At 38.2% G+C, this 12363-nt stretch overlaps 1 protein-coding gene across 6 annotated transcripts in view; it reads left to right on the top strand.

The window, feature by feature from the left end:
• Window positions 1-238: 238 nt before the first annotated feature.
• Window positions 239-12363, top strand: part of FYB1 (FYN binding protein 1) — a 49050-nt gene continuing 36925 nt past the window's right edge. For 2 of the 6 annotated variants that reach the window (XM_062615435.1, XM_062615431.1), the window contains exons 1-3: window positions 239-421; window positions 5270-6413; window positions 10613-10678. In XM_062615435.1, coding sequence (XP_062471419.1) covers window positions 5297-6413; window positions 10613-10678 — 1183 coding nt within the window. In that variant the 5' untranslated portion in view covers window positions 239-421; window positions 5270-5296. Of the gene's footprint in view, window positions 422-3327; window positions 3435-4690; window positions 4866-5269; window positions 6414-10612; window positions 10679-12363 lie in introns of those variants that run through there. The other 4 variants (XM_062615432.1, XM_062615433.1, XM_062615434.1 and 1 more) reach the window with 4 other exon arrangements.

Below are 12363 nucleotides of genomic sequence, written 5' to 3'. Positions count from 1 at the left end.
CTCAGTGGTATCAGGGAACTAGACTTCAAGGTCTTTCCACTCTTGTCTTTATACCTGTAATTATCACACAAATTTCATTAGCCATTACTTTGTAATGACTTGACCTTTTATACAGGACTCTGCAAAATGCGGTAAATGCATCACATGGTGAATACTGCTGATAGCAGCAGCCAAAGAGTCTGAACACATTTTAGTTCCCTTTCCCCCACCACTTCTTGCTTAATATCCTGAGGAGAGCAGTTTTCTCCACTGATCATAATGAAACCCACAAGTAACATTGTTATGCAAACCCTCGCTGAGAAACAGAACTCCTCTTAGCAAACAGACCAGGCTGCTGAAGTGAGATACCCATGGACTGTATCATTGCAGGAACCAGTTTTTCTGCCTGTATCAAAGTATTGGAGAGCTTTGGGGAATCAAGGTAAATTGTTGTACATGTTTGTTTGTCTTAGAAATAAATGAGCAAAGTTCCAGGAGAAGTAGAGTTGATATGAGGTCTTACATATAACCTTATACAACTGGAAATTTTAATTGTAGATTTCATTTAAAATTACTTAGGGAGCTGAAAAGACGCCAGGTTAACAAAATGGATTTCTCTCTTTCACTGGTTCCCTGAAATTTTACTAAGAGCATTCCTACTTAAAGTGCTGTTTGCGTTTTTAATAATAACAGAAATGGTATCACCAAAATGCAATTATTTTTTAGTAATTCCTTTTTCATTATTTGTGGCCAGTTGGTTGTGTGGGGGGTATTTTTTAATATATCATGCCCTGGGTTGAGATATCTGAATATAATTTGTTTGTAGTGGGTCATAAATAATACTTTTATTTCCATTGGTAAGTCAGAATGGTAGTCAGTGTCTTAAAACTGCACAAAATTTCCTTTACAATTACAAGGGATCTTGAAATTATAGAAATAAGGATAGGAACTTTTCAGTGGCAGGAATTTACATTTTTCTTCCTGGAGATTTGGAGATGTTACATTACCTTTAGTGGAATAACCAGAGTCGAATCAAAGATGTTCATAAGGCAGTCACTGTATACACTATATTCACTATATTCACTGTATACACTATATTCACTATATTCACTGTATACACTATATTTACTATATACACTGTCTGCTTCATTTCTGGGCTGTTACTCTAGAAAATTTACATTATTCTGAAAGCTGTTGATCAGCATATAAGAAAAATAATTTTTAGAACCCAAATTATTAAGTACCATGACAGTCTGTGACTATATAAAGCCATGTTAAAAGCCATGTTCTTATTGGATAGATGTTCTTGGTGGAGAAGTTGACAGGTTTCGGCTGTTGAAGACTGAGTTGCCAATAGTTGCCAGGTTTTCTTTTATTTTGACACAGGCACCAAAAAAAGCCAGAAAATAGGAGCTGAACTTTGTGCTGAATTTAGCGGGACATAGAATGAATAGATGACCATGAATAGATAGATGCTTTGGCATCATGCATAAGCTGTGACAATAGTTTGAATCCAAACTGGGATGCTGTCTGGCTGCTCTGGTCAAGCCCTACGCTTTCACTAGTTCTGGTCTCAGTCTGACCTTGAGTGTATGAACTATATTTTCCTCTCGTGTTCCTGAAATATGATGTAGTTGACCTTATGACTAAAAAAAATGAGAAAAAGTGACAAGAGAGGGACAATGGAAATGTAGAGTAATGCACAATGGAAAAGATCCAGAATGCAGTGATCAGGCTGGAACACTGTCTTGTCTAATTTTGACAGCTACATGTACTCACAAGTATGCTGGTTTTGCCTTGCTGGTGTTAAAGAAGGATGTTTGAAATTATGCTCTCAGGATAACATAGAGGGTGTGAGCCTCTCATCAGGGAATCACTTAGACAGCATTGCACAATGCCTTGTACAGTCAACAGTTATATATATTTCACTTGCTTAATTGAGGATCGTATGCACATCCTTTTATTGATCCGGTGTTGCTATTTGAAGAAAGAGCGAGCACAAGAAGGGGAAGTTGAAGTGCTTGGCTTCAGGAAGACTGAAAAGTAAATAATGAGACCATGTTTATGCCAAAACAAAGCAACTTTTTTTTTTTTTTAAATCAAGCTGCTAGTTGAGACTGGGATATTCACAGTTAATTCAAGAAAAATACAGTTGAAATATTTGTATTTTTGTGTTCCTATTACGCTGTATAGGAATATGCGGTTACATTGTAAAGAATGGATCATTGCCCTTGTTTACAGAGTTGTAATTAAGATCCAATTGTGAAAAAAGTCTGTACAAGTGTATCTTGATATCTGTGTGAGTCTTTGTTGATGGCAGTGGGATGCTGGAAAGTATTGCATATACAAATCTCCTTGATGAATCCATGGAATGGAAACTAAACCCGAGTATTGTTCCAGATTTGAGCACATTTGACTAATGCAACCATCTCATATAAAAGCAAATGTTACTGTGCACCTAATGTACTGCTTCCAGTTCAGATCAGAAGCTGAAAATCCGAAATATTTTGCACTGAATTTCCCAATGTAGTGCAAAGAGAAAGTTCAGAAAATACACCAATTACTTCTTGCACGACACTCCTCTGTCCCACAGGCACTTTGCACTTTAGAGGGGAAGGGTATGGTGAACTTAATCTCCCTTCAGAATCTTGTCAAGTTCCCATTTCATGATTTACGGTATATTGCATGTGCTAATGGAATAGGTAGCTGCTGTCGCTTCTGGGAAGAGAAACACAAACTGCGGAGATTACTCTGTGAGCATAGCCACAAATAAAAGATTTTCTCATTATCCCAGTTCCTTTTCTATCTCCCTGGCCAGTCAGGTTTTATATTATGATCCATAATATGGCTTCTAGCATAACTTACTTTATGAAAGCAGGAACTGGTTAAGTACATTAGAGAGAAGTAGATAGACTTCAGTTTCTGGTTCTTGGTGTTAGCTTTACCGTTTACTACTGGTAAAAGACAGAGGCTACACTGCTGATTGTAAACCCTTCCACATGCCCAGGAGCTTTTTACTCGAGATGCTTGTAAATCTGCATGACTAGGGCAAAGTTTGTTCACAACACTGGTAAGAAATTTATTAAGAGAAATCCATTGATAGTCATAACATATAACATGGCAGTCATGAATGGTTCAGTGCACTCTAAAGCATGTATGAATATAATTGATCTTGCTATTACAAAGATGTAGAAAACTTCTGAGAAACCAAATTCATAACAACAGGTTTCTTCAAAGCTGCGTTTCCAGGTTCCAAAAGTCTGCATGATGAATGTCTCTTTTCCAGGATGATCACATTGCTATAATTTGACACAGAACATTTTCTTAAATTTCAAATGAAGAGGGAGTGGAAGAATCAATGTATTGCTAGAACTTTCAAAAGAAATGAGCTTCTGAGTTGGCCAAGCAGCTGATGAGATTGTAATTTGTAAATTCTGAAGACTTCAGACACTAAGGTAAAGTTATAGTATCTCTGATGGTTTAGATTTTGTTACAGCTGTTGAAAAAAAAAGCATGCGTTACAAAGTCAAAGTCAGAAGCATGCAGTACAAAGTCAAAACAGATCAGAGACAAAAAAATGTGTTATTCTCTCTGGTGCTGCAATTAGCTTAACTTTCTGCCTAAGAGAGTGAAATCAATTCTTTGTGAGGCAGTGTGGGAGAAATCTTGAATGATTAGTGATACATATACACATTTCTGCAGTGTAACTGTGTGTGTGTGAGTGCATATGCATCAAATAGCAGCAGATAGCTTACACCTGATAATCTCTATAGTAAATGTGTACTTCCTCTCTTCTCTGTATGTGCAAAAGAAATGACAATATGGTGCTCTGGGGGTAAGTTTCACATATATCTTAGTTTGGCTGTCTTTACTGTAAGTAACATTGTAGTTTAATACACAGTGTTTGGAAAGAATGAATTTCTTGGTGATACTGAAAGACTGGGAAAGATAACTTTAAGTTGCAGAAGTCAGAGGTAAAACTATTCCAACATAACTGCCAATTCATGTAATGTGATAAAATCAAACAGAAGGCAAAAGGAGCAACATCCCAATTTAGAAGCTCTTGTTAGTGAAGTGAAAAAAAACAACTGAATACCTACTGAACTGTGCTGAGTAAAGACAGTATATCATTCTTCAACCTCTTTCTAAAATATTTTTCAGACCCCCATTTATTGTGCTTTGTAGCGATACTCCTTTAATTTCAAACAGATCAGAGCCCTTCTAGTTGTAACATTCCAGCTTTGTATCATTAGTCTTACATTCTAACTTACACACACCACCATTATCTGCTGTAGTTGCACCCCTGCTTCCACTATTGGCTGGGAATGGAGTCCTTGCTGCAGAGGGCTTCTGGAACCAAAGCTGGCCCCAGATCAGGAGTCCAGCTACCTCCCTATTGCCCCTATCCTTCACTGCACTGTCTTTTAATTGTGCTGAATTCAAACATACTGAGCTTTTGCTCTCAGTTCACAGTAAAGACTGGTCCTGAAAGTTGTTGAACAGGGCTGACAAATTAAAACAATTTCAAATGAAGCTATGTGTTTTCCACTTGGAATTGTTCAACTTTCTTTTTTCTTTTTTTTTTTTTTTCCCCTGCAAGAACTTGCGTATCTTTGAGAGTTTCTAGGTGTTTTGACTGTTGTATCTTCCTACTTTACTCCAAATATTTTAATTCTCCATCTACACATGCACTTTTTTTTTTTTTTCCCAGATACAAAATGGAGAAGACAAACAAGAACACAGAGCGGAAAGGGGGAGCAGCAGGGAAGAAAAATTGCTAAGAAGGGAAAGAAAAACTGACACACACACCCCAAAACAGAAGAATTTCTGTTTTCACAAGGGAACTTTTAGTTCTCTAAGGATTTTACAGGAATAACACTAGTCTGGTAATCCAAGTTCTAGTACAGTCTATGCTTCTCATAGGACACTCATATTTTTAAGGTTATATTAATTTTAAAATAGTATGTATTTTATTGGTTTTATTCAGTGTTCAGTTCCTAATTCTAGAAATAAAGATAATTTTTGGTATGCCCAAAAGGAGCTGCATGACCATGCTCTAAGGGCAGTACCTGCACTAAAAATTTTAAAAGATCGTATAGCCACAGCAAGGATATAATAAAATAGAAAGCTTCTCTAACCCTACAGGAAGACATGATACAATATCTCCACAGCCAATCAGCAGTACTAAAAGCCTCAGATCAGGAAACTCTTTAATGTACAGTATGTGTGAACATCGCAACAACAACTTTCTCATTGCTGCTCTTTCTTTTTATCTTCTTTATGCTTACAGGATGTCAGGGTAGATGTGAAGTCACTCATGGCAAAATTTAACACAGGCAGCAACCCCACAGAGGATGTTTCTGGTAACAGCCATCCCTTCAAAGTCTCTGGACAACCTATCCATACAGGATTACAGACAAGGAAAGCAGCATTTGAGAAATTTGCAAGCCAAGGAAATGCAACTTCTTCAGGACCCAGTACTTTTCACAGACCTGTTCATCCTAAGCCTCCTCAGGCAGTCAAGCCTTCAATTGATGATAGAACAGAGAAGGATCCAAAGTCCCCATATTTGAAACCAGTGGCACAAAGGTTTGGAGTTCAGCTTCAGGCAACTAACAGAGAAAATTATGAAAAAGCTGGATGCACTAAACTCACCACCAAAACCAGTGACTTGGCAAAGGAAGAGCCAGTGCCTCTGTATCCAAAACTTGCTCAGAACAGGTTCCTTAACTCTGCTCCTTATGAGAAAGAAAAAAGCGCTCTGGGAACAAAACCAAATCCAAATTTTGCGCCACAGGAGAGCGAGGCAAAACCAGCATTTTCAAAAGTAACTGGAGTTAAGGAAAAGTTCTTGTCTGCAACACAAGAAAATGAGCCCAAGTCGTCTTTCTCTAAACCACCTCTTGCACAGAAACCTTCTCTAAACCGTGATGTCTCCCACAATGAAGACACTTCTAATAAAAATGTTTTTCTGCAAAAACAACTATCAGGCCCTAGACAAAATATACACTCATTTAAAGCAACGAAGGAAGTGGGTGAAAATAGTAACTGTTCTGCAGAAGCTTCAGGCAGTCATTTTTCTAATAAAGCTCTGAAGCCTACTGATCACTGTTCTGGTGCATCTGAAGGAACCCCCAAATATATGGAGAAAAAGACTGAAGAAAAGGGAATGAGTGCTGCCAAGAACATCTTTCTCAGCAAAATCACCCAGGAAGAGTCAGGTTCCTCTTCTAAGTTCCATAAGACAAACACAGTATTTGCTGAAGAAAGGCTATCGGGTCCATCACAAGAGAAAGAGGATGGGGACAGGAGCTTAGGAAAACCCAAGCAGAAACCCTTGCCCCCGCTGTTCAAGCTGGGCCAGCCCCCGCAGAAGCCCAGCAGACCCCCAAGCGTGGACCTAGAAAGGTTTCGGAAGAGCAGCCTAAAAGACAGTGAGTCCTCTCTGTTCTTGCTTTCCTGGGTATTGTCGTATTTATGCATTTACTACCCAGTTCATTTCAGGTGGAATCCCTTCTTCTGTTCAGAAATAATGAGGCTTATGCATCAGACAGTACTTTAAAGCTTTAACCTATGTTTGTGTCTGTTCCATTCAGGACAAAAATTAAAATTATATTCTCCCTCCCTCTATGATAAAGTGTAGGATGAATGCTTTCTGTATTGGGTTTATTTGTTTTCAAAACTACCTACAGGTAACTATAACTTGCATTAGGTAGTGTAAGTATTTTTCTTAATAGACATTTAAGTCCTGACTTCCTATAAAGATGATCATGTCGTGTGCCCCGTTATCAATGGTAACTTCCTGAGCATGGTTTGAGGGTCACCAAAATGATATACTAGAATCTGCATACTTTTTTTTTTATTTCATTTTTGTCTTTCACAATGACTAATCACAGTGTGACCCTACAAGTTACTGTATTTTAAGGTTTATTTAGAAGGTTGAACACTAAGCAAAATTACCGAATCAATTGTTCCCACATGCTGCATTGATTTTATATCCAGATCTGAATCCAGACACCAAAAGCATCTCCTAGACTTAGTGTTTTCTGTTAGATTTGAATGATTGCAGTGCCACAGTTAGTAGCACCTGAGTGTCTGCCTCACTCCTTTTGTAAAGAGCCAAACCTCTGAACTTCCTGATGGTCATAATACACGCATTAATATTAAGGCCTGTCACTAGGTTTCTGTAAAATTTGAGATTGTCTCGAAATATCTGGAAAGACATAAATCCTTGTGAAAAAAAAAAGAAGTTGCGGCAACTCCCCTCCCACAAAGAATTCTGTTTCAACAGGTTGCTTTCACTGCATAAGACAAATTGCAACAATGATATAAGCTGTTTCTGAGATACTCCAAATACGCCCTTGAAACTTTCATGTAAAAATGTAGTTTCCTAGAGTTAGGCCCACATAACCACTGTCAGCTCCTTGAAGGAGAGGTCAGTTTTGTGAGGTTCTGAATGTCCTTAATTCCTCATTAAATCACCTGTATTTCAAAATTTGGCTTAAGGTTTTTCAAAAAGGCTTTTAGGCACTCTTCAACAATTCTGTAAAGTTAAAAACAGCAACTCCAGCTGGAATGGGTGATGCCAGTTGGTACATTTCTGTTACAAGTTTTACAGTAGCTGAAGGAGGCTTCCTCTTTTTCCTTATAGCAGCAGATGCAAGAAACAGATTGCTAAGAAATTCTGATCCCATTTTAAAATCAAAGCTTTAAGTTGCTTTTAAGTTGGGTTGTTTGGTTTTTTACTTCTCCCTTAATGCAATGCTGTCTGCATTGAGCTCAAGAAGAAAAGACATATTCAATCCTCACATATATATTTTAGCTCAAGCAATTTTAACCAGTCGTGTCCTGACTAATGTCAGGTGATAACCATAGCTAAGTAATTTCTAATAATGAGGAGCATTTCATGCACATTAGTCTGCTGTAACCATCTGGCTTTGATTTAATTAAACAGATCAGACTTAGACTCTTAAATTTTCAGTGTAGTCAGTGGAAAAGGGAGATGCCTAATGTTGCGAATTCAGAGCATTACAATTAGATGCCTAATGTAGCTGGTGATAGATGGTCTGAATCATTCCACACTGTGCATGTGCACTACATCAGGTACTTTAATGTAATTTAAGTGATAAAAAGTTTGGCCCTGTGCGTCCCATACTTAGAATACAGTATAGTTTGTGCTTCAGTATTTTTGAGTGCACTAAGACTTGTCTTCTTGAGAGAGAAGATACTCAAAGGGATTATGACTGGATGAAAAAGCTCAGATCTGACTTTCTGTAAAGACAAAAAGCCACACGAAAACCACAGAGTGTGCATGCAGCTATATATTCTATTATTATTAATTTCGCTTAAAAATTAGGAGCATATCAGTAACATAAAATGTATGTTCTTGTCAGCTGCTACATCCTGGTTTTTTCTGTCTAGTCCTACAGTTACAAAAATGTTCTCACAAATCCATGACCAGAGCCAGATCCTCAAATGTTGTTAATTTCTTTAAAATCTCTTTAAGAGAAATACGCCAATATATAACAGTCTGTGCAGCTGCTCCTTCTCAATAGAGCACTGTTAAGCATGGCTGGCTTTACTTGAGTGCCCAGAGCAGTTTCAAAATGGAAAGACAGCATTTTCAGCAAATGACACCAGAAAATATTTTGATTCAATAAAAACAACTAGCTTTGCTAGCTAGAACTTTGAGAAGTCCTGATAAAGCTGGAGACACCCAAAATTGCAACTATTTTTTTTTTTTTTTAAGTACATTTTTTAGTTTAAGTAATGGAGGAATAATGTTACTTTTTGTTTGTTTATTTTTTTTGGTTCCAATGCAGTTAAGGACACAAAGCATTTTTTCCTCATCCTTTTTTTTATAACCAAGGGCTAGTAATATTTAATCATTAAAAATGAATACTGTGAACAGGGCTGTAAGGGTATAACCAGAACTTTTGCTAGAAAGAGGATCTCCAGTTGTCACTAACCAGCACTAGCGCAATCACCAGCCTGGTTGAGTCACATTGGGAACATGAGCAAACGGTGGAGGTGCCTAGTGTGGTGGCGCAGGATTTTTTCTAAACGTTGCGAAATACACACCCAGCTAGGTAGAACTGAAGGGTCAGACATGGCCTTCTCTAGCTCACAGTGTTTGGGTCAGGGCAAGACTGAAAAATTTAGAAACCACATCCATACAAAGCTGTTCATAGTGGTTCTGAACTTCAGCTTTCCTCTGTAGGCTTGGCATGTAGACCTGATGTTCTGTTTGGTTTTAATGAATGAGGCCAGAACTCTCCATAGAACAGTTCTGGTGGAATGACTAGGTGTTCTAGAATGAATCCTGAACAAATTAATTTTTAGTCAACAGTTATTCATCATTGATGGGTTTCTTGGAATACTGAACTCAAATGACAAAACCTACCTGCTTTGGAAGGGTAGTTAAACTGAAATTTTTTCTTTCCTTTTAAACTGTCATTTCAAGGACCAAAGTCATATCAGGAAGGTGCCATCCCCACAGCACAGATTCCTGCGCTTTACTTTTAGGCAACTTTACAGTTGCCTACTTTGCTGCCATGATTCAGGTGCTGAGTGAAAAGAACAAGAATATGGAAAGGGGTATCCCACCCAACAAAGCTTCCTGAGGCCTAACACTGGGGGGGGGGGGGGAGGTGATATGTACTAGGGCAAAAGTTAGATTTTGTGTTGTCCTTTGAGAAAAGATATTCATATAGCAGTCATTACATTTGCGTTAGGGCATGTGCTTGTGGTGCAGAAAACCTTATACTGTCTGATATAAAGCAAGAGTGTAAACTCTGTTTACTCAGAAGTATAAATTCAGCCTTTTTTCTTTGGTTGTTATCCTTTCCCATGAAAGCTGCTTTACCTTTTTTGTAATCAGGTATTCACTAGGCATGAAATAACTTTAAACATTAGAGGTTGAAGGACTTACCTTTGATGCGATGCTCTCAGTCATGTATGGGAGAAGGGTTTTCATTCCTGCATGAATACTGAGGGATGCTGATTTGGTGTTGACCTTGCTTTGGACTAGAATTTTCACCTAAAAAATTTTTCTTGATAAAGTTTCTGTAGAAACAAGTGTCTTGCTGAGGAAAGTGTGACTATTGACGCGTTACTATTTTCCAGTGAAAGGTTTTAAGAAATTCCTGTCTGGGCCTGTGCATACATAGCACTCTGGTAAATTCCTGTGTTATGTCCCATTACAGCAATTTTCCCTGAGAGTAGATCATATTTACGTCAGCCCAAAATCAGTGAGATGCATGTGCCTTCTACATTCAGAAAGTAATACTAATGATACTGTTTTATAATGAACATGTGCAAATGGGTGCTTTGTCAGAAACAAAAAGTCATTTGCTGACAGCTTTCTGTGTGAGGCCACAACCGTACCATAGCTTTTAGAGAACTGCACCTGGGCTGACCTCAGTGTGATCCTGTGTGTACACCCACATCAAGTCAGTTGAAGGCTTTAAACACCTGTGAACATGTTGTTAATGATCAACACTGGGGTTTCTGCTACGGAGAGTATTTTGAGCTGTACTGGGAGAAATGAAAGGAAACTACTGGATCTAGAAGAGAAGAATACATCTAAGAAAATTCTCACAATTTATAATTTGGTTAATGGTTCTGTTTGCAGTCCGTGTTGAGGTTCTGTTCTGCAGCAGACTATATACCCACGCAGTGACATGGCTATCTGAGTTGGGTAGGACACCAGAGAGAGAGGAGGAATTAAAATTTGAGGTGCTTTGTCAAATTTATCAAGTTTGCTTGATCACAATCAAGCACTACTTCTGAAGGCAGTAAATGACAGCAAAGTCTCTTAGAACCAATTGTTTCTCTTGATGGCAAGTTGAAAAAGCAGCTTCCAAAGTTATAAAGAGCAGGGGATTTTTTTTATCACAGGATGTCACAGCTGTTTACTGCAGAATCTGGACTTAAAAGGTCAGTGTAGGTTTTCTTTTTTTACCTCAGTGCTAGATTGGATAAAGTTATGCAACAGCTCAGTATTAAGGTGAAAGGGAATAAAAAGAATTGTAACATGAGCTAAATCATCTTGTTTCTAAGACAGATAAAACTAAAAGCAGCTGATGAAACAAAAGCAGTTGAGGGTGGGGGTAGCTGTGTGTAATGATGTGATATGTCTGCACAGGTGAACTACAGTATGCCACAAACCCTTGTAACAGCTCAAGAAAGTGTCAAAATCATAATTTCAGAATGGAATGATAATTATGTGCAACAAAATAGGGATGCTGGTCATGGGCTGTTCATTAGGGACTGTAATGACAGGACAAGGGGTAACGAGTTAAAACTTAAACAGGGGAAGTTTAGATTGGATATAAGGAAGAAGTTCTTTACTGTGAGGGTGGTGAGGCATGGAATGGATTGCCCAGGGAGGCTGTGAATGCTCCATCCCTGGCAGTGTTCAAGGCCAGGTTGGACGAAGCCTTGTGTGAGATGGTTTAGTGTGAGGTGTCCCTGCCCACAACAGGGGGGTTGGAACTGGATGATCTTAAGGTCCTTTCCAGCCCTAACTATTCTATGATTCTGAAATGCCTGCTATACAGAGCTAAAATGCTGAATTTCAAGCAATATGAAAATTATGGGACTGAGAAATGAAACTCTGGGACTTTTGAAGACCTTCAGTGCCTTTTTTACCTGGTCTCTTATTAGATTTCATGATGTTGATGTTTATTATTATTGGTCCCTCATACATTTACCGCAAAACTATGGAAGTGAATTTGAAATTATGATCATACAGATCTGCCAAGAGCTTAACTTTGCTGTGTCTAGAAAAACTGGATGAGTATTTGCCTGTAGTTTAGTTTGTAGTGGAAATGAATGTAAAAGCTTCTCAGCTTTTCTGTAAGGACATTTCTCTCTCTTCTCTGAGAGAACCCAAATATTTATTGTTCAGCAGCATTAGACTGAAATATTTTACACCACTGAGAAACAGAAGAATCAGTTTTGAAGCTCCTAGAACTAGACAATGGTCAGCTGAAATATAGTTAAAGTTGTGCATTTATCATGAAAATCATTCCTCAGTGTATGAAATCTCAGACAATGTACGTAGTTCGGTACAAGTGCGTTGACATCACCTGTGTCCATCTGACCTCGAAGGAGTTGTGTTACTCATGGGACAAGACTAGTTTCAAAAAAGCATTCTGTGTTCCTTTCTAATTTCAATATTGTTTCTTTGACTATCTTTCAATAGTTCAAACTTCAAGTTCCAAAAGACCAGGTGAATTAAATTTCCCTCAGTCTTTTTGCTCATATCTTCATCCTCCAGCTATAATTACATACACCACAGTTAGAGATTACGCATGTAAGACTAAGGTTTTCTACAAGCAAAGAGTGGAGACATGCTTTCAGTCTGCTTCAATTGGAGAT

The sequence above is a fragment of the Pezoporus occidentalis genome, unplaced genomic scaffold (genome assembly GCF_034315485.1).
Source record: "Pezoporus occidentalis ecotype Australia unplaced genomic scaffold, CSIRO_AGI_Poc_V1 ctg181, whole genome shotgun sequence".
Classification (NCBI taxonomy): domain Eukaryota; kingdom Metazoa; phylum Chordata; class Aves; order Psittaciformes; family Psittacidae; genus Pezoporus; species Pezoporus occidentalis.
This window is presented reverse-complemented; position numbering and strand designations above follow the sequence as displayed.